At 37.0% G+C, this 22,514-nt stretch overlaps 3 protein-coding genes and 1 non-coding gene across 26 annotated transcripts in view; 1 reads left to right on the top strand and 3 right to left on the bottom strand.

Annotated features, from left to right (window-relative positions):
* Positions 1-2,893, bottom strand: part of plekha7b (pleckstrin homology domain containing, family A member 7b) — a 117,040-nt gene extending 114,147 nt beyond the window's left edge. For 14 of the 23 annotated variants that reach the window (XM_077228369.1, XM_077228375.1, XM_077228378.1 and 11 more), the window contains exons 1-3: positions 2,620-2,683; positions 2,427-2,503; positions 2,196-2,253 (exon numbers count right to left, since the gene is read on the bottom strand). In XM_077228369.1, the coding sequence (XP_077084484.1) occupies positions 2,196-2,240 (45 nt within the window). In that variant the 5' untranslated portion in view covers positions 2,241-2,253; positions 2,427-2,503; positions 2,620-2,683. Of the gene's footprint in view, positions 1-2,195; positions 2,254-2,426; positions 2,504-2,619 lie in introns of all 23 variants that reach the window. The other 9 variants (XM_077228379.1, XM_077228380.1, XM_077228394.1 and 6 more) reach the window with 5 other exon arrangements.
* A 7,237-nt stretch (positions 2,894-10,130) lies between these two features.
* rps13 (ribosomal protein S13) lies at positions 10,131-12,158 on the bottom strand. Its single transcript, XM_077228395.1, has 6 exons — positions 12,057-12,158; positions 11,418-11,466; positions 11,245-11,323; positions 10,649-10,818; positions 10,452-10,552; positions 10,131-10,208 (listed from the first exon to the last, which is right to left on the bottom strand). Exons 1-6 carry the CDS (start codon positions 12,077-12,079, stop codon positions 10,175-10,177), a joined length of 456 nt encoding a protein of 151 aa, XP_077084510.1. The 5' UTR covers positions 12,080-12,158; the 3' UTR covers positions 10,131-10,174.
* On the bottom strand, positions 10,272-10,400 carry LOC143737883 (small nucleolar RNA SNORA19). Its single transcript, XR_013203756.1, has one exon. It is a non-coding gene; the product is annotated as a small nucleolar RNA SNORA19 (small nucleolar RNA).
* Positions 12,159-13,386: 1,228 nt separating the features above from the next.
* nucb2a (nucleobindin 2a) lies at positions 13,387-22,401 on the top strand. Its single transcript, XM_077228360.1, has 13 exons — positions 13,387-13,581; positions 14,099-14,239; positions 14,439-14,546; positions 14,623-14,755; positions 16,140-16,243; positions 16,828-17,013; positions 17,096-17,186; positions 17,281-17,339; positions 18,387-18,479; positions 18,610-18,699; positions 19,797-19,967; positions 20,065-20,125; positions 21,679-22,401. The coding sequence occupies exons 2-13, from the start codon at positions 14,099-14,101 to the stop codon at positions 21,918-21,920; spliced, it is 1,479 nt and encodes a 492-aa protein (XP_077084475.1). The 5' UTR covers positions 13,387-13,581; the 3' UTR covers positions 21,921-22,401.
* The last annotated feature ends 113 nt before the right edge of the window (positions 22,402-22,514 follow it).

Genomic DNA, 22,514 nt, shown 5'->3' with positions numbered 1-22,514 from the left:
ACACGAATCCGTGATGGGGAAAATCTTATCTAGTAGCTTCACATTGCCTCTCATTTGCTTCTGCTGCCCAAATTGGTTTGTTAATGTGCGGCATAAAGTGCAATCACATCGGTTGTTTATTGACGGGTTGATTTCTTTGATTGACCAGTTTAAACAAACTTATTATCTGTCAGCAGAAAAAAAACGTTCTTATATTTCACATGGAACAGTAAAAGACGTTGAATGACAATGAATAACTAGATACTTTGGCTATGATGATGGTGGTTTGGTTGCGGTTTCCACATTAGTGGAGCCGAATGGGTAAAGTGACTTTGGAAAGTCAAGCCACCATGAATTGGCTGCATGATCTCGCCATACATCTCTGTCATTCCACGGACATACGGGCACATGCACGTACAGACAGAGTACAACATCCGCTAAACGGGGAGGGTTAAGGTCCTGCACATTGTCGTACATGAGTAGAATTTTAATGAGAAAACCTCATCCAGTCCTGCTGGGCAATGCCCTTTATTTCCAGCATTAAATGGGCACAGAGAGAGGTAATGGGCTGCATGGGTGACTGTAAACAATAGTGAGAGCCCTAAAATCAGAATTAATGATTCTCTTTGTCATCATATAGCTTAGATCAAACAATCAGATCTCCTTCCCATTATCACTTGTAATTTAATGTCATCCAAGAAAACTACAGACAGGTAAAGCTATAACAGAAAAATGCTGTGCTGATCTCAATCTGAAATTTTACCAAACTATACAAAGGTTAAAAAAAACATGTTAAATTAATAACGGAATGTTTTAATAATGTAAAACTGAAATATTCCTGATATTCCAACATTAAAACACTCCATTCAGATGAAAAGCTGAAAATAGCATCTACTGGTTCCAAGGGAAATCATCTTTTACAGCATGAGCTGGCTCATTAATACTACGTTATTTAATACATTTGTAAATAATTACCTTGGGAAACATTATCTAGGGAACTACTGCAACGCTTATGACATCTTATTGCAGAGATAATATCTTAGATATTTGCTTTTATTTCTTTAGCTACTATTCATGCTACCAATTCAAAAAGATTCATCTAGAACAACTTTGTTTAAAAAGTAATCGCAACTGAAGAGGATGACATGCATGTCAAAAAACACATTTTTATACAATATCAATATCTACATAAACAAAAGCCAAGCCACACATCCAGTCATGTTCAGGCGATACAGGCAACGTTCTATACAGCAGCACTGACCACAGCCCCCACGGCAATAGTCCAATACTCAGCACAGGGCTTCTCAAACCTGTTAGGGAAGTGTTTAGAGAAGCTAGTTACCATTAGTACAGGCTGAGGGAGACATCCAGGCTGAATCCGAAAACACCCCCTTTATATCCTCAAAAAAAGGGCGTTATTTGAGATGACAGCCATTTGTTGTGGTGTCCGACACCATAGTGGACGTTATTGAGTGCACTTATTCTATCCCACCTTGCACCGCAACAAGGAGTGTACAATCGATGTACGCTCAACAGCTGTCCGAATTCACGAAGTCGTTTTCATTCACTCCTTCAAGTGAACACAGTATTAGTGGACTAACGTAGGTAATCGTGAATGAGGGTTTAGGGGGCGATTTCGGATTCAGCCCCAGAATGTGTAATGGTGGGGGTCCTCTGGACAGGTTTGAGAAGCACTGTCAGCAGCTAATGTTTCCAGGCAGCTACTTAGCTGTACTTCTCTCCCTGCCAAAGCCCACTTCATCTCACTTCTGCTGCCCATGAGTCTCCTCACCTACTGAACATGGTGGAGATAGATGTTGAAAAATGGATAGATTGACCGATTACTAGATGAATGAACAGACAGACAGGCGGATGGATGGACGGATGGATGGATGGAAATCAGATTGATCACTGTACAGTGATAACTGGACAAACCAATGGATGCACAGACTGATAGAGGAAATCAGTTGTCTAATTTCATTCCCACAATCTACACTCAAGAGCAATTAGGCAGTAAACATTAAAAAATTCAATCAACCTTCCGACTGGATTCATAAATAAATCTGTCTTTTCTTGACTCATGGAGGCTCGAGCAGACAGCGACACTGATCACTGCGAGAGACGGGAGTGAGTGAGCGCTCGTTGGGGAGGGCTTTGCAGTTGCTCGCATCCTCAATGTCTCACAAGGACAAAAACAGAAATTTATTATCGCTTACTTTATAAAGTAGCTGGCGCCGTCCTCGGTGAAGCCCTCTTCCCATCCCCGCGGTAAATCTAATGGGAGAGAAATATTTGTCCAAAACTCCATTAAGTTTGTAATGAAAAAGAAAGTAGCCCTCCATCAATTATGCAAAGGACATGTTTCCACAGCTTACTTTAAACACTCACTTGCAGTATCCGACTAATGATTCAAAGTTTAGACTAGAAAGCATGGTTTATTACTGTACCTGATCGTATCATGTGTCCCGAGTTGACAGGTTCACCAGTGCGGGGATGGAGCCAAGTAGTGCCGCGAGTTTTGTCACTGGAAAACAGAAACACCTGTTACGAGACCCATTGGAAAATGTGCAGATTTACCAGAACCACAGTAGCCTACAACGCAACGACTGTGATTGATTAAACCCCTAGTATGCTGCTTACTTGATGAAAAAAACCCGGCCATCCCTGCACACTCCGTAGGACCAGTGATCAGGTAGTGTGTCCCGCCCGAGCGGAGCCGCCATGATCCCGGTTTAAAGTGAGAGCTGCGCCGCAGAGTTTCCAGGGAATCGGACAGTCCGATAATCACCACTAGGGCTGCACTGCTGTTTAAAGGGGCAGGCCAAACTTGGTGAAAGTCTTTTGTCCCAGTTATAAGCCGACAGAAAAGAATGAGGGCATCACTATTTGGGCGGCATGTTGATGCTGTGAGTGCAATGTCGCCCTCGAAATTCTACATTTTATTACAGCAAAGCCTGAAAGCCAAGACGTAAAATGCTTCATGCATAGCCTATACTCACACATCCGAGTTACACTTGACCTGAACAGATTAACATTCCCGCAAATTACACGTGAATTCTGAAACGGTTGGATAATTGTTCACCTTGTCAGATTTGTATTAAAGCCAGATTGCGTTAAAAATGTGTTAAGTGCTCATGACAACAGAGATTTGAGCTTCTGTAACAAGTAGCCTAGGCGAACAGTGAGTGACTAATGATTTAAATGACAATATTACAAGGTATGGGATTATTTTAGTCAGGTTAACCAAAACCTAACGTGGTTATCCTATGTGATTCCCAGCCAAAATATCCAACCTGAGAAACCCTATCTTGCTGATTAAACTTTTTTTCTTGAATTCCAGACATTCTGAGAAGGTTCTCCTTGCTGACAAAACGCAACTTTGCTTTGCTCGAGGCATTACCTGCTTGCGATATTCTCCGAAGCGCCAGATGGCAGGCTAATGGTCACGTGCTTTGATTACCAGGTGTGTTAGATAGTTCATTGATGTTCAGTGATAGTTTGCAATATTCAAGAGTAGCCACTATACCAGTATCTACACTGACTTTTTCCCATCAAGTTAAGATATTAAGTTTTTTCAATTTTTGTAATGACACATGAAAGCAAATGTGCTCATACATCTCATAGTATTAGAAATGTTGTCACGAAACTCATACCTGCTCTCCCATATATTCTTGATGATAGACAGGAACACACCCGCTCAAACTTCTCACTAGGCAGGGCAGAGTCACAACAAAAGAAACAATCCAACTGCAACAACAGTTGATTATCCTTCCACAATGGGCTATGCTATTTATAGCCAAACATAGTCTTTCTTCTGGCTGCCAGTTGAGATTGACCTTATACTGTAAAATACTGGGGTGTGCGTGTGTGGGAGCAAAGAGAAACAAAGTGTTTAAAATTAATGACATTATTTAGAGTGCAGCTCAAAACAGCAGGTGAGGATATTTCATTGGATATTGTGCTATGGGATCAACCACTAGAAAGCATATGTTCGTAACTGTTACTTAATTCTGTAAATAAGCCCAAAAAAGCAATGCAAAAGGAAATGCATTTTTTTGTCATTTTAGAAATGCACTATTCAGAAACCTGTTTTTAATTTATTTATTATTTACCTCGCAAAAGTGTATTATAATCAGGGTTAGCAGAGAAAAATAAGAAGTATTCAGGTCATTCAAGTTTAATATGTCAACCCCTGATAAAACAACTTTTTATATACTATAATGTGACTGGACTCTTCATCTCATGTGAGTGTACATCATTGTAAAAAGTGCTCTTCCTTATATGTAGGCTAACATATGGCAGAGAAAGGACTGAGTGCTCCTCTAAAGGTCATTCAGTGCTGGCATTGCTGGCTTGTTTGTGTGTGTACCAGAGTGAATAAAAATGACACAGCTGAGGGTTTCGATCTATTAGCTCTATAGTACTTATGATCGCCTCTGGCTGAACTGAGAATGAGCCATCTCAACCAGCATTACAATAATGCTTACACTGCGTCAAACCGGACTTGTCCTGTCTTCTCATGCCATCCAAATTTCATCCTGCATGGTATAAGAGGCACTGCTCAAAGTCACGCTTCATACGACACGCTGTATATGTCAATGTACCAAAAGGCAAGGACTGTGTGACTGTCAACCTGCTGGAACATTTCATAATGGCTTCCCTATTTTTAAATTCGTTGTTTTTATGAGATTTACATCCTGGTAGAGAGATAGCCTATATTGTTGCATTTTAAAATACAATAAACATCACTACATATTCAAATGTGTGGTTTTTAATTTCTCATAGAAATATAATATGGATGAACATGAGGTTGTAATGAAAAATATGTCTTTTCCTGGTAGAACATTTTTGTAAAAATGAGTTCGTAAATGATTAGTACCATAGAAGAATATACCTGTATATATATATATATATATATATATATATAAACTTACCTTTTTTCACATCAGTCTACACTCCATAACCATAATGACAAAGCAAAAAACAGATTTGTGACAACTTTGCAAATTTATTTTATTTTAAAAAGTATTTATACCGATAAATTTAGTTGAAGCACCTTTACAGCCTCAAGTCTTTTTGGTTATGATGCAACAACCTATGCACGTCTGTATTTGGCGATTTTCTGTCATTCCTCTCAGATCCTCTCATGCTCTGTCAGGTTGGATGGGGACCGTTGGTGGACAGCCATTTTAAGGTTTTTCCAGAGATATTCGACTGGGTTCAATTTCGAGCTTCGGCTGGGCCACTCAAGGACATTCACAGAGTTGTCCATGAGCCACTCTTGCGTGGTCTTACCTGTGTGTTTAGGGTCATTGTCCTGTTGGAAGGCTTCTGCTTAGTCCGAGGTTCTTAGTGATCTGGACTAGGTTTTCAGTAAGGCTATCTCTATATTTTTCTACATTGAGCTTTCCCTCTACCCTGACTAGTCACCAAATCCCTGCCTCTGAAGATCACTGCCCCAAAAAGATGCTGCTACCACAATACATTACTGTTGGGATGGTATTGTGCAGGTGATGAGCAATGCCTGGTTTCTTGTTTCTCGCAGTCTGAAAGAGTCCTTTAGGTGCTTTTTTGTTGATTCCAAGTGGGTTTTCATGTGTCTTCACTAAGAGGCTTGAGTCGGGCCACTCTGCCATAAAGATCGGTGTAGTGTTGCAGTGATGTTTGTCCTTCTGTTAAGTTTCTCCCATCTCCATTTACGCTCATGGAGCTCAATAGTGATCATCAGCATCTTGGTCACCATTCTAACTTCTCCATTGATTGCTCAGTTTGGCCAGGAGGCCAGCTCTAGGAAGAGTCCAGGTTGTTCCAAATTTATTTTATTAAGGATTATGGAGGCTACATGCTTCTGCATATCAGAAGGCTAAATGCATATCAGAGCAAAAACCAAGCCATGCGGTCAAAATAATCCAGACAGCTCAGAAATAGGTAGTTCTTTTGACCTTATGGCTTGGTTTTTGCTCTGATTTCATTTTCAGCTGTTAGACCTTTTATTGAGAGGTGTGTGACTTTCCAAATCATACCCATTCAATTGATTTAGCCACAGGTTAACTCCACTGAAAGTGTAGTAAAATTGGAATGCTCCTGAGCTAAATTTCAAGTGTCCAAGGATGCGAATACTAATGCAATGTTATTATTTCAGTTTTTTATTTTAAGTAAATTTTATCTGTAAGACAAATTCGTTTTTTGCTTTGTCATTATGGTGAGTGTAGATTGATGTGGGGAAAAAAGTCTTTTAAATCAGTTTAGCATAAGTCTGCAACACAAAATATGAAAAAAATTAAGGGGTATGAATACTTTCGCAAGGCACTGTGTATGTTCATATTCTTTTTTCTCTAACTTTTTTTGTGTTGCTCTGAAATTCATCATAACCATTTTTACATAAAAACTGTAAAAGAAATGTTGTTGCAGGGCCAACAAGGATGTTGATCCTGTAACATATCCTACTTGGAAAATTCTTGGTCACCATATCATATGAATAGGCTGGGATAAAAAGCAGTGACTGAAGAAAAATGTTACGTGAAACATGTGAATTTCCCTTGTACTCCTGATTTACACTCTGTTTTTACACTCTGTTCTCACAAAGAACAGCCATTTGACTCCAGTTGTGTATCTACATCAAACACTTCAGAGCTGTATAAATATTTTAGCACAGAATCCCTTTGGAGTTGCTTTTGTCGCCAAGCCTTTTATTGGTTTGATGCAATGTTTCCCCCTAAGCATGACTTAAATCCAACAGAAGAGACACTGATGATACAGAATGGAAAAAGATGCTTGTGGCTGCAGTGTTGGTATTTGCTACAAAGGCAGCTGCTGTGGGTTTATTCCATTTATTTTCAGACAAATCATTTCAATTCTTTTATCTCAATAATAAAGCATTCAGCTACAAGCATTCCTCCCACGCATAAATAATAGATTTTCGAATGAAGACATTGGCATTCGTAAGACCCTAAAAACTCTTGTTCATGTAAAAATCAAGCAAAAAGAAAAAAAGACATCTGCAGAGGGCACTTTGATATTGTGTCAGCAGTTTTATGCAGGCGAGTCCCTTGGCTTTGACTGACAAGCAGTTCATGTTGATTTGGGATTAGATGTGATTGACAGAACTGTAACCCTACAGAGGCATACCAGCACCATGGGACCTGACCGTGTTCCATGTTGTGCCAGCAGTCCGCCTGAATAAAACTCAATATGCCTAAAAAAGAGCACAGCACATGTTCAGCTAATAGGCTTGTTTGAATTAGGGCTTTCTGTAATACCACTTAAAAGGTCTTCCGTCTACTCTGTCTTATCCCTTGCAGTCGCACACATTCAGTGATGGGGTGCAGTCCTGCGCAGCTCTGCAGTATTGTACTGCTGATGGTTTCCTCAACACTGCCAGCAGCTCACAATGCTGCAAGGTGACTCAGTGTTACTTTTCTCTCACAGGAGAGGTTCATACAGAGGCAACTGCAGTTAAACCGCTGCATACAGAATAAAGTGATCTGCAGTGGGCGACTCTCAAGATGTCTTCTTCCTCTGTTTAATGAGGTTTTCTTAAACCTTTGAAAAAAATGTGCCTTATACATGTAGCGTATATGCATTTTGATCTCAAAATGCATGCATGTCTTAAATCTGCTAATTGATTAATAATGAATATATTTGCAAATACATATGCATTTAAAACAGTTTCAGTAAGCTACATCATATGAAATTACTAAAACTAAAACTATTCAAAATATTTGTTTATTGATATAAAGCTGAAATAAAATAGGCTATAATATTTGAAAAACTTAAACTAAATGAAAATTAGAAATGAAATAATTTTAAGTTTAAAACACTAAAATGATTAACTGAAAATAAATTAAAACTAAATCAAATAAAAACTAAAAGTAAAAAAAATAAACCTATATATATATATATATATAGCAATTTTTTTAAATAAATAAAAAGGTGCCAAAAGCAAAAACAAAAAACAAAATGACTAAAAATTTAAACTAAACTAAACCTGAAAAATAAAATTAGAAAAATAAAAGCTGATTTAAAATACAAAAAAATAGCACTATGTACACATCTACGGTAAAAAAAAACTGTTTTAAGTGTTACATAGTGATCAGTTGACTTAACTTTAAAAAAAAATAAGTTAAGTTAATCCATCCTTAAGTTATTAAGTGAATAAACTTCATACATAATTGACAAAATTAAGTTGTCAACTTGACATTTTTTTTCAATTACACATGAAATTTATTTACTTAATAACTTTAAGGCAGTGGCTTTCCTCACTTTTTTAAGTTAAGTCAAACTGATCTTTTACAGTGAAAGTGTTACACCAAACTTTCAATAAAGTATATTTTATTTAATTTCACAACTGAACAAAGTACCTCATCTCAGTGATGTGACCTCTGTCAGCACTTAATTAATTTAAGTCAAACTAAAAACGAGTTATGGTGCAGTTCATAATAGAGCATCACATCTTTTCAGAGCTTTACAGAAACACCTGCTTTGCTACAGTGATGATTGGAATGGCAGCAAATGCTTTTTGTATAAAAAACAGATTCCATTCATTAAACAAAGTTAAATGTTTGAAGCATATAAAAGGTGCCGGCTATGAAAGGCTGACTGAAGACATCCTTAAACATTTTTTTCAAAAATGACTAAACGAATGTCTATTTTCACTTCTTATTAAAAAAATACTGTACACCAGGTGACTATTTCATTCAATATATTCTATTATAAAGCATTTATTAATGCTTGAAATATAATATTCATCATTTCACACTTTTGGAAGAATTTTAGTAGGCCACCATTAACAAATTTCTTATGGTGAGTGAACACTGACCTCTAGTGGACAATGACGTTCTTAACGCTGTCAATTTTTCAGGCAATTTTTGATGTTTTATCAACATATTGCAACTTCTTTAGCAGGAATGGGCAATTCTTACCCCCTTGTGATGCACTTTCCAGGTCTAACCTTAATCAAACACCCTTAACAAGCTAATCAAGGTCTTCAGGGTTACCAAAAAGTAACAGGCAGGTTATTTTGCTCAGGGTTGGAGCTAAACTGGGTTGCATAGCCCTGTTCTAAAGCAATTTTCCTCTGTGGTCTTTCTCTGCACGTAGAGTTACTAATCTTAATCCAATTTAATAATATGCATATAATATTCTAAGGACATATCTATTGAACCAGCTAGCCATCTTTTATTATTAAATTTACTGGGCCATGCAGATATTCCTGAAAATAGTAACATTTTAGCTCCAAGACATAAGTTATGGTGAAAGTGTGGAATGTGTGTCTAATTTTCAGTGGTTTCACAATCCAATACATGTACACAAACATTTGTGTTGTAAGAATTCCGTCTAAATCAAAAATTCCCCCTTTAATTTTTTAATTAGAGCCAGTTAAATGACAGTTGTAATTAGATCTCTTGTCCATGTCCACAAGACAAAAGGTACTAAATTGACCTGCTTTCTCTTCTCGCTATTCTGTTGTAACAATGGCAACACTCGCCATTTGTTGCCATGTTGAGCAGGGATTTAACAAACCCATTTATTCTCAATGTCCTTTATGCAGGGTTTCTAAATATTTCAAAATTCCATCCTGTAAGACTGAAATTCCCAGACCTCCTACATTTTTCATACCATATTTTACAAATGGTTCATTCAGCATTATTTTTGGTATATAGTAGTCATCTGTAAATATTTCCTTCCATTGGTTTTCAAAGCGATAACATGCTTACATAAACCTAAAACGCTTTATAACCTGCATGCCTGACAGATCAGTTTGATACTGTAAATGTGGATGCACCAAACAGCAAAGTAGTCCAATTTAGATGATTTTCTCCTTTATCTGCAGCTGATTTGAGCGTAACACGCTCTGCCTAGAAACCCCATTAATAACACAAAAAACATGCAATACACAACACTACTTTTAATGTTTCCAAAGTGATAAAGTGTATATTTCAATAGCTCGACTTTGAATCTTCACAACTGCATCACCCATAAATGAACTTTGTTTGAACATGCAAATGCAAGTGAATATTCAGTTACAATGGACTCAATTTAAATGAATACAGGCACGTGGCAGCTGTATTCTACTCCGAAACATCGATTAGGATCCCAACAGTACCGGACCCAACTTGAGTAAAGAAAATCAGTCTGACAACACAAACGTATGAATTGATCCAAATATCTTTATTTGTCCAAAAAAACTGCAGATTTATGCCACCAGTGCAGAAGCTGTGGAGGATTCGCTGTGGATGAAAACAAATGAATCAGTTTAAAGATTCAGGGGGAAAAATGCATTTTGAAAGGCTTTTTGTGTGAAGGGGACTGGCAGTGGTGGCACATTCAAGCCAAACTGCTAATTTACCTCCAAACTTTATCTAGCACATTAGAAATATCTCAGTTCTTACAAGTGAAGAATGGGACAATGAAATGTGCACTACACACAGGCAAGATTTCAATTTTGGTTATAAAACGACTCCAACACTCACTACTTCCAGTTGGGGGCAAGTACTCTCTTGGTCTTGTAGTAGCGGGCAAGCCTGTGGATTCTGCTCTCAACCAGAATCAGGCGGAACTTAGCATCCTTGTCCTGCAAAAACAAGTGATAATGGTGATAAAAACTGCACTGAACTGATTTTTCTAGAAATCTCCTAAATGATCTTGCATGCGTGTTTTAATTCATTACCTTTCTGTTCCTTTCCAAGTGCTTCCTCACAGCAACAGCCTTCTTGATAAGGTGGTAGAGATCCTCAGGCAGATCAGGGGCCAGGCCTTTGGACTTCAGGATCCTAAGGATCTTGTTGCCAGTGACAAAACGCACCTGAGCAACACCATGGGAATCCCTCAGGATCACACCTAAAGAGAAGAGCAAGAGATATCAGCTTCTTGAGAATGAAAGTGTGCAGACAGACACAATATGGGCTGCTACATTTGAGTTTACAAATATGAAAACATGAAGAAAAGTTGAATTGCCCATTAAAATGCATAAACAAGCCTATAAAGTGACAACTGAACATGAAAGCATTATCTCTATTCTATTGGAAAACAGATTACAAATGTAAGTGTGCCTCAGCTGTAATTATTTTACTAATCCGACTGCATTCATTTTATTTATACTAGTTGATTTTTAAACGTGGTTTCCTTTAATGTACTGAATTGATTTTGAACTTGTCTTTGCATGAACATTCTGTATGAAATGTGCTATAGAGAATCCTGTGAAATTAATGTAATACAATGGACATGACTTGCAGTAACATTAATTTTATATCAGTCAGAACTTACCGATCTGTGAGGGGGTCAGACCCTTCTTGGCCAGTTTGAAGATTTGTTCTTTAACATCATCGGATGTTAATTTGAGCCACTAAAAGACATAATAAATGGATATTTTAACAGCCTTGACAACTTAAAAAGGCATTGTACTTCCATATATGAAGAATCAGAATCAATGGACTTACTGTGGGGACACTTCGTCTATAGGGCAATGCCGACTGGGACAAACCCTTGCTGAAAAATAAAACGTTCTTCCATGTTAAACATGTCTTCCAGAATGAAACATTGCAATTTGTTAAACAATTCCACTTCTTCTGCAATAAGCTAAGCTGTAAATATGTTAACTGACAGCAGGTGATATAAAATAAAGGAAATGTGAACTATAAGCGAACCTAAAGGGGTTGTAAAATCAAAATAATCTTAAAATGAATTTGTCCACTACATTACACTTTTACATGTAAAACCAACATTTATAAGACCTAACGAACCGCCAAGCACATTCTGACAACAGAACGTAGGTAACGTGAAACTAAACGATATAATACCCGAACAGCCAGACCGCACCGGCAAACTGTCGATGTTAAATGAATCAGTGTGTAAAGATCGTTCATTTATCCATCCTGCAGCGCCTCATTCTACATGTGCTGCCATCACGCTACACAGAGGAAGAGAACGTGGGACTATATTCGGACTTCTCAAAAACTCTTTTATAGCTCGAATGGAATACATATTTCAGGCTCAGTCTATCTTATGAAGAGTTAACTGTATTTCGGGTTGGCAGTGTGGTCCATAGACGGTGTTTTTAGCGTAAAATAAACATTTACCCAGGAGCGTGCATACGACCCATGATGGCGGTTTAGAGACCGAAGAAAGAGAAAGACCGAGCCTAGGCCGAGAGGAAGTGAAGTATGGTGGCGGAAGTGATGTAGAATATCACTTTCCGTCTGTTGATTCAAGGATCATTTGTTTTTGGATCTTCGGTTTTATATATTGATTATTTTTAGACCTATGTTGTTTAGTAAGTTAATTATGATATTGTTGACTTAATCTTTACTTGTTAGTTCTCAACTTGTTTCTATCTGGTGGTTATTTATGGATGAAGAGAGATCTTGAATGCCTCATATTCTTTATTTTTATTTACTTGTTATAATGTACTTTTTGAAATATATTTCCCATTTTGTTTGCTGTCATCTATGTTTGAACTGAACCCCCCTCCCCCATCCATCATTTTAATTGTTTATTTCCAATAAACCCAGATAAATCCTTTCTAAAAAAATTGCATACAAATAAATGTCTGTGGTCATATAATTGACGTGGTCAAAAAATTGTATTTGTAATAATGTGAATTATGAGTCTTTCCTCTCTCTAACCCAACATTTTGGGTTTGATTTACATTATCTAAAGTCTTTGTCATACTCTTATTTTGTACTAACATTATGTGATGTATATGTAATATGTTCATCTTATTTATTTTTGTATTTTCAAGCATTTACTTTATTGCTGTCGTCCTATGTTATATGTAATGTGAAATAATATGTAAATAATAATAATAATAATAATAATAATAATAATAATAATAATAATAATAATAATAATAATAATAATAATAATAATAATAATTTATATACAGTATATTCCCCCCTCACTCTTCTCATATCCACCAGCTCGTGGCGCTCCCAGAATAGCGTGGCTGGAGTCTCTAGAAATAGAATAAGCGGATTGAACTGGCGCGTACAACAGGGTTTTGAAATGGGCGGAGCATATGATCGGGTTTAAATTATTATCCATACATCCATTATTATTATTATTGTTGTTATTATTATCATCCGAAGACATGATAACACACATTTACGGTGTTAGATGATTTTTTATCGGTTACATTTTTCAGTGCTTGCCAGAACGGACCAATCATACAAGGTTTGTGATGAATGAATAAGGATTTTTCTATACATATTGTTATAAAGTTTATAGAATATTATGAAACTTACGTGCAGCAAACAGTATAATTATCAAGTTTTAATCTATAATTTAAGTGTACAAATATTTAAAATAAAAAAACGCCAGTTGATCATTCGCCTTTCTGAGCCGCCATGCGCCCCCTTCAGGAAGTCATGTATTTGCGTCATAAGAAACAACATCACTCAAGCCCAAACTAAGTCATGCAGTGCGCTTGATCTACGTGGACGAGCTCTCTGTCTCCTCCTGCTGTTGTACTCGGTTAGCTCGCTAGCTGCTCTGTTACTGTTAGTCATCATCATCAGTCCAAGATAGCGGACAGTCAGGAAGCTAGCGGTAATGAAAGGAAGCAGAAAACACCGGAGATAGCTCGATAGAAACCGATTTGACACCGTAAGTGCCATTATTTAATTGTGAATCGCTCCGGATACATGAACCTAAATAGAGCATCAAGAATTCAACTTTTCACTTATACAATGAACAGCGAGTTTCGCTATAACGTCTGGCATATACTTCACTGTAAATGGAAAGCTAATGAAATTAGCTTCTATGTATCGAGATCAGCAACCCTTTCAAACCACATCTCTGTGTTACAATTATAGCTTGCCAGCAAAACCACATAACGTTATATTTTCAGTGTCCTTTAATATAGCAGTGACCCGCTAACTGCCCGATGATGTCGTTTACCCTTAGTAGCTATCGGATTTATTGGAGAGGTGAACTGCCAATCAGTGGCTGTTTTACAACCCCAGTAGTGAGCCGCCTATCTAGACAGAATTAGTTTTTTACGTTCAGATTTCCAAAAGTCGTAGTCGGCTCATTAGGTTTTTGCTATACAACCAATATCAAATATGAAAGAGCTGTCATCTCCGGCTTGATGTCTAATCCATATGTTTGTTAATTTTTCCAGATGTCCTGTTTAAAGGGGCTCCTCGCCAGCTGCCTTGTATTGGCGAGTGTGATGTCCTGGGCCAAGGCAGTGCCAATAAGTTTAGATAAAACTAAGGTGAAACTCCCAGAGGAAACGGTCAAAGAGCCTCCCCAGAGTGTGGTAAGAAACATTTGATCAGCCAATTATATAACAAACTTTGGCAGCAACTTGTTATAAGTGGCTTTAGATTGTCCGCTTGCATTAATATGCATGGTTATTTTTGAAAACACTTCATATACACACTTTTATATTTGACATTGTATTGTTATGTATTTATATTATTTTTATGTATAATGTATTTATATTATTATTTTTGTAGGACACCGGACTACACTATGACCGCTATCTCAGGGAAGTTATTGATTTCCTTGAAAAAGATCAACATTTTAGAGACAAACTCCACAACACAGACATGGAAGATATAAAGGTAAGAAACAGCTTTATTTATGTTGTATAATACAAAGGTCACACATAGCTAATCTATTCATCCCTACTGATTTCAGCAAGGGAAGTTGGCTAAAGAGCTTGACTTTGTCAGCCACCATGTAAGAACCAAGCTGGATGAACTAAAAAGGCAAGAGGTCAGCCGTTTGAGAACCCTGATCAAAGCCAAGCAGGACATTGAAGGAGGGAATGGTAAGAATGGCTTGTCAAAATAATTATAGTTGAATAAATGCTTGAGGTCATTTTACATGCATAAGGTGTAATTGCATATTAAAGTTGGCATGAAACGGAAGTTGCAATCATCTTTTCTTCCCCATTGTGACGTTTCCGAGTAAAATTGCAAGAAAAAATTTAGGGCAGGACATGATTTTGTCCATTGGGAATTGATTGGATGGAGTGCAACAGTGCCTGCCCCGCTTTTTCAGCGGCTCTAGTTCCGGAAGTATTAATTTTGTTTCATACATTTTTCATATTTAAAAAATAGTCTCACTTGAAGAGTTTTAAGCCGTGAACCAAGCTAATCAGCTACTAGGTGAATCACAACACTACAAATTTATATTTTAAGCAAATGTTTTTGAAAGTTTGACAAAAGGACAAAGGTGCAAGACTGTGTACTTGACGACTTGGTAAGGGAAAGAACTACAATCCCATGAAGCATTGCAAACAGCATAATCAAATTGAAAAGGAGAAATGGAGAAATAAAAACTACTCATTTACAGATGTTGATTATGTATAAAAACAATATTTTTAAATTTTATTGCAAAATATGCATATATATGAAGACTTCAGATGCAAAAGCCTTTAAGTCCGTCTAACGTTTTTCTTTAATATTAACATTTTTATCAGGCTCCTCTATAGGTTTCTACCTAAGTACCAACATTTCTGAATGGGCTGAGGCTGGGATTTAGTGCGTTTGAAGTGAAAGTATTTGATGAACGTATACTATGTGCGGAGAGCATTCACTCAATATATTTATCTCATTTTTGACATAGGTGGCTTTTGATCTCCCTACGCTCTCAAAACAATGGCATTCATATTTATATATATATATATAATTACGTCATTCCCAGTGCTTCCTGGCAGTCGGCGGAGCTAAAGAGCTCTTTTGGAGCGTGTTGCTTTTTTCAACTTACTGATTGGTGTAATTTTCTGTACAGAATCATAGGTAATGTAGTTTTTACTTCCGGAACTCAACTGTTGCACTATATTGCTGTGTTCTCGTGTGAGTGATGGGTGTTTCCAAACCTCAGCCCAAAAAACACGTCATCGGAGAAGAGATTTCACTGCAAGTGGGAGGGGGCGGGTTTTTTAAACATTTTATTAAAGATTACTAGGGCACATGAATTAAAATAATGTGCACTGACAAATCATTTCTAATAAATACTGCAATATTCCATAAAAAAATACAAATTGTCAATTTTGATTTCATGGTGACTTTAGTGAACGAACAGACCACAAACACCAAATAAGACACAACGTCTTGTAGATTCATAGATTTTTTTTTTAGAGCTTTTAAGCATATGGGTCTTGATTTTCAGAACATTCTCTGAACACAGTTCTCTCTCATGTTTCACAGATATTGCGGTAGATCACCAGGCGTTACTCAAACAGTTTGAATATCTGAACCACATGAACCCGCACACATTTGAGGTTGAGGATCTGGACAGACTCATCAAATCAGTATGTCATCATTACTTACAGTTACCCAGCTTTCCTAATCATACATCATTTGATTCTGTCACTTTGAATGCTTGAATGCTTCTTTCTTTTGATACTTCATTTTGGTTATTGTAATCTTTTAAGTCAATAATATATTTTGCATTTAAAATACAATTCATGTTGCATAAAATGAAGTCGAAAAGTTTTATAAATCATTTTGTAGAGATTACACGCACAAAGAACAAGAGCTGAACATACTTAGAAAAATAAATAGTCAATAAAGACATTTCAGTGGCATTTCTAGGCCTTTCAATTTCCTTTGTGTTTGTAGGACACAGTTACTAGCACATTCTGTTTATTTTTAACGTAAATTCCCACAGAAAACCTGAAAATATTGTTTTAAATATTTCTGGAATCTTCCATACCCACTTTAAAAGAACATCATGTAATACTCTGCTGTAAATCCAAGGTCAGCATGTATCATGCATTTTCCGTCTCATTTGGTCACTGAGCAACAGCATTAAAAGTCCCTTTATATACAAATGATAAGACCAGAACACATAAAGCTGTTATCTTTCAGTTACATTTATGATCTTGCAATATAGGCTACAAATGATCTGGAGAACTACGACAAGGAACGGCATGAAGAATTTAAAAGGTACGAGATGATGAAAGAGCATGAGAGACGGGAACACCTGAAGACACTTGATGAGGAGGACAGGAGGAAAGAGGAGGAGCACTACGAGGACATGAAGAAAAAACATGCTGATCACCCCAAAGTCAACCACCCCGTAAGTCTGCACGCATCAACTTCTCCTGATGTTTGATTTCATTGAAGATATACTCATGTTTCTCTGACGTTTTGGTCCATAGGGTAGCAAGGATCAGCTAAAAGAAGTGTGGGAGGAGGCCGATGGCCTTGACCCTGAAGATTTTGACCCAAAAACGTTCTTCAATCTGCATGGTAAAAATTCTTGATAGCTTAGCCAAATCCCTGATATGAGAATGCTGAAATTACATACTTAATATTATTACATTTTCGCAATCTTTTATTGCAGACTCAAACGGAGATGGATTCTTTGATGAACAAGAGCTGGAAGCCCTATTCACGAAGGAGGTACACAATTGCATACATCACCACGGAAGATATATATATATATATGTATATAAACTGTACATTCACTGGCCACTAAATTAGGTACACCTTGCTAGTATCTGATTGGACCCCCTTTTGCCTTCTGTTTTAACTAAACAGTTTTAATTCTTTGTAGCATGGATTCAACAAAGTGCTCAAAACATTCCTCAGAGATTTTGGTCCATATAGACATGATCGCATTATGTAGTTGCTCCAGATTTGTTGGCTGCACGTCCATGATGTGAATCTCCCTTTCCACCACATTCCAAAGGTGCTCTGTTTGATTGAGATCTGTGGCTGTGGAGGCCATTTGAGTATAGTGAACTCAATGTTATCTTCAAGAAACCAGTTTGAGATGATTTGAGCTTTGTGACAAGAAATAATCTTGCTGAAAGTAGCAATCAGAAGATGGGTACACTGTGGTCATAAAGGGATGGACATGATCAGCAACAATACCCAGGAAGACTGTGGTGTTTAAACAATGCTTATTTGGTACTAAGGGGCACAAAGTGTGCAGAGAAAATATCTCCCACACCATTACACCCCCACCACCAGCCTGAACCGTTGAAACAAGGAAGGATGGATCCATGCTTTTATGTTGTTTATGGCAAATGCGTACCTTACCTTCTAAGTGTAGCAGCAGAAATCGAGACTCGGGCAACATTTTTCCAATATCCTATTGTCCAATTTTGGTGAGCCTGTGTGAATTGTAGCCTCAGTTCTTAGCTGACAGTTTTCTTTCTATCAGCTCGAACCAGTCAGGCCATTCTCCTCTGACCTCTGGCATGAACAAGTCATTTCCCCCACACAACTGCCGCTTCCTAGATACTTTCTCTTTTTCTGATCATTCTCTGTAAACCCCAGAGATGGTTGTGTGTGAAAATCCCAGTAAATCAGCAGCTTCTGAAATACTCAAACCAGCCTGTCTGGCACCAACAACCATGCCAATATTGTAGTTATAACATGGTCTGCTATTTTATAGTAGCAATGAAAATATTTTCTGATTTTTGTTTTGTTTTTTGTTTTCAGCTGGAGAAGATCTATGATCCAACTAATGAAGAGGACGACATGGTTGAAATGGAGGAGGAAAGACTGCGAATGAGAGAACACGTCATGAACGAGGTTAAATGATGATTATAAATAATGGACCAGTTCTATTTGTATGACCTGACCTGGCAACTTCAGGAAAATTGACAAATCTTACAAACTAACAAAGTTTTTTTCTGTATCTGTAATCATCTGGCCTTTACAGGTTGACACCAATAAAGACAGACTGGTGTCCTTAGACGAGTTCCTGGTTGCCACAAAGAAAAAAGAGTTTCTTGAACCAGACAGCTGGGAAGTGAGTGTGACACGCTACAGATACATAATTAGACCAGTGATCAATATCATCTAATTCATGCATTCAGTTTTTCATGTTGGATGATTGCGTTAAGTTTGACACAGTATCAAAGTACAGTCCTGGTCAGAATTACTGGCAACCTTGGTAACAAAGAAGCCTGTGAAAATAAATCTGCATTGCTAATCCTTTTGACCCTTAATTACAAAAATGTAACCTTTTATGGAAGTAAAACAACTGAAAATGGGGGGAAAATCTCATTATGAAATAAATGATTTTCTCTAATACACATTGGCCACAGTTAATGGCGGTTTTGTGCTCAGTGACCCATTTTTGTGTTGATTTTAATGTTGTTGTTTTTTTAATTATCATTGTCCTGATGGAAGATCCAACCACGGCCCATTATAAGATTTCTAGCAGAAGCCGTCAGGTTTTTATTTTTTTTATCTGTTGATATTTGATAGAATCCATGATACCGTGTATCTGAACAAGATATCCAGGACCTCCAGCAGAAAAATAGACCTATAAAATAGGCACTTTAATCTGACCATAGAACCCGGTTCCGTTTGAAGTTCCAGTAGTATCTGACAACTGATGGTGGAGGTTATTCCAAACAACTTGTGGCGATGTAGGTGCTGTTTTAAAATTTTTTTATGGGCTTTCTGACACCAAAACTCAGCTATTTTCTGCTTTGAAGTTCTGCTAGTCTTTGGCTACTTAAACTATCCTCCTTGCCACGCATTAAGACAATATAGACATGTGTCCTCTTCCAGGCAGATGTGTAACATCTTTAGTTGATTGGAACTTTTTAATTATTGCCGATGATGGAAATGGAAATTTTCAATGCGTAAGCTATTGTCTTACAGCCACTTTCTATTTTGTGAAGCTCAACAATCTTTTGATGCACATCAGAACTATATGATAGATGATTAAAGGAATTTGACATTTTTATTTAATGAATTACCAACGGTGCCAATAATTCTGACCACAGCTTCTATATAAACCTATGAATTATAAGAGCGAGCAAAAAATATAAACAATGGCATTTAACCTTCATGTTTTCAAAGTAATAATTATCTTGGGTTTTCGGATGACCTCAGACTCTAGAACAGAACCAGGCATATACTGATGAAGAGATGAGAGAGTTTGAGGAGCATTTGGTCAGGCAGGAGGAAGACTTAAACCAGAAAGCTTCTGACCTTCAGAAGCAGAGAGAGGATCTAGAGCGTCAGCAGGAGCAGCTCAATGCTCAGAAAATAGAACTGCAGCAGGTAACTGAACCGATTTGTCTTGTATTTGCTCACTGAATGAAAAACAAGTCATTATAACAAGTGAATGAAAACCTATTCTGTGTGTCATTTTTATCAGGCTGTGGAGCATATGGAACGGTTGAAAACACAGAACGTACCGTCTCCACCTGAGACACATTGTAAGTAATACTTTTATTTGAAAATGACATATATAACCAGATCATGTAAAGATTACATTGGGTAACTATTGTTACATTAGGCCTTGAATGTGATCTCACCTGACATGTTTTTTTAGTTTTACATTATTCTAGAGAACATGGGTAATTCTGTTCAGTGGGTTAACAGGGTTTCCAATTTCGTGACTACATAAAGCATTCGATAAAACTGTATGTTTGTGTGTGTTCTCGCTCACTCCCCTGACAAGCTTGACTGATGCACTGCAAACAGAGAATGTATTTGTATTTTCTGCTGGACTCCCGCATTACTGGAACATTTGCAGTACATTTGCATCAGATAGACGAAAGTGCCATTATGTGCTGATGTGTTGAAAACAAAACCGCCTTCTACTGCGTTGTTATTATCATGTAACAGGGCTAAACAACAGCTGCTTTGATGACGCAAGTGTATGGCAGTTTGGACCCAAATAATATAATTCAAGCACAGTCCACATAAAATATTTGTTTGTTTGTTCATTAAAAAAAACTTTTTTTTAATGGGGAGAGTTGAGCAGGGGAGAGTTTAGCAGGGGAGAGTTGAGCAAGTGAATTTGGGTTGTTCAGACCAGGCAATCACACCAAGTGTGAAAGCACACTTAACCCTCTGGTACTCTTCGCGTGGCCGTCAAAAATGACATTTTTTAATATTAATTTAAATTAAATTAATATACTATATTTTAGTTTTATAAGGTTTTTTTTATTTCATATTTTTGGGGGTTTTAATGCTACTAAATTCTGAAGAAAAAAAAACAACAACAATTTTTAAGCATACGACCTGAAAATCAAATTTCCAACTTAAACTGTCATACATCTTGAATGCTTTGGAGCACAGACTTAAGTCTGTTCTCCTTTTAAAGACAGCACTTGGCAGAAGACAAAAAGTTTTAAAAAATTATTGAATTTAATTTTATTGTTATGAAAAAAAATCCATAATTCGTTTTTAAATTTTTATATGAAATATATATATATATCTTAAAACACGTTTTACTCTGTGAGAAAATCAAAGCCATGAATCTAAAACAAGATGTGTTCCAAATTTGAGGTAGATATCTCTAAAAATTAGCTTTCAGTATGATTTTGTTTGGGCGCAAAATGTTTCTACTAGATAAAATTTGCTTGACATTCGTTTCCAACAGGAGGACTACAAGTGTGACTCTTTTTTTCCAGAACCATTTGACCTTTTCAAATCATGTCCATGATTTTTGTGTGTGTTCACACAGCAAGTGCCAAAACCTTTACCAAGTTTCATACCATTCCGATGAATTAATAAAAAAAAAAGGAGCTACAGAGGGTAACATTCTTGGCAAATATATTGTATTTCAAAAAATGTAAGTGCAACGTGTTATTTTAATAGCAACATTCCTGGCCGAAATACTTGGTTTTTAAACATTTCAATTTGAATATAACACATTTTAAAAGCAACAGTCTTGGCAAATATACTTGAATTTTAAACATTTTAATTTAAATGCAACACATTCTTGGCAATGATACAACACTTTCGAAATCTCTCATAACAGGGGAGGGAAATGCTGTCCCTGAGTCACTAGGACATGACCAGCCTTCTGAACACCAGCCTCTACCTCCAGGACATCAAGATATTCCTCCAGAACAACAACATCATGATGTACCCCCGAACAAACAGGATCTAGGACAGGAACACAAAAATATACCCCAAGAAAACCAGCCACTGCCTCCAGGACACAACAGCCCACCCCAAGATTCTCCAAAGATGCCCCTCGACCACAACAATGTGCCATAGGACCGTCATATGGCTTTTGTGGAGAAACTTACCTAGCGCCAGGCTCACAGAGACTTCAACAAACAGTACCTCTTGTCCAGTACTAGTCAATGATTATCTGCGTTCATGTGTGCTGCGGTTTTAATTAGTGGGAAAGTGGCTGGTTTCATAAGCCTAATACTTTTAATGCAGACTTTGCTGTAAGTGTATAAGTGAATTTTTTTTTTGTTATTGAAAATATCTTTCATACGTTGTGGATATTTTTTTTTTTCAACAGAGTGGATTGGATGTCTGTGTATAAGCTTTTGTTTTGCACATTTAGTTTTCTAAAATTGTTATGGCCATGAAAAGCTACTTAAAACCTAGTTGTGTGGTATCAGAATATTGTTGAATTGTACTGGAAGATTTTAATTGATTAGGGCTATGAATTTTAACCGTTGCTTACAGTAGGAACTTTGAGAGTTAAGTCAGACATCAATAAAAATCTATTTGGGAAAAAAAAGTTTTTTTTAATGAACAAACAAACAAATATTTTATGTAAAGGAACAGTGCTGGTTCACTACAAATTAAGCTCAATCAAAAGCAAAAATGATGGTTACAATGAGGCTCTTTTAT

This window comes from Siphateles boraxobius, unplaced genomic scaffold, assembly GCF_051911475.1.
Source record: "Siphateles boraxobius isolate OS27281-9 unplaced genomic scaffold, OSU_SipBor_1 130, whole genome shotgun sequence".
NCBI classification, from domain to species: domain Eukaryota; kingdom Metazoa; phylum Chordata; class Actinopteri; order Cypriniformes; family Leuciscidae; genus Siphateles; species Siphateles boraxobius.
This window is presented reverse-complemented; position numbering and strand designations above follow the sequence as displayed.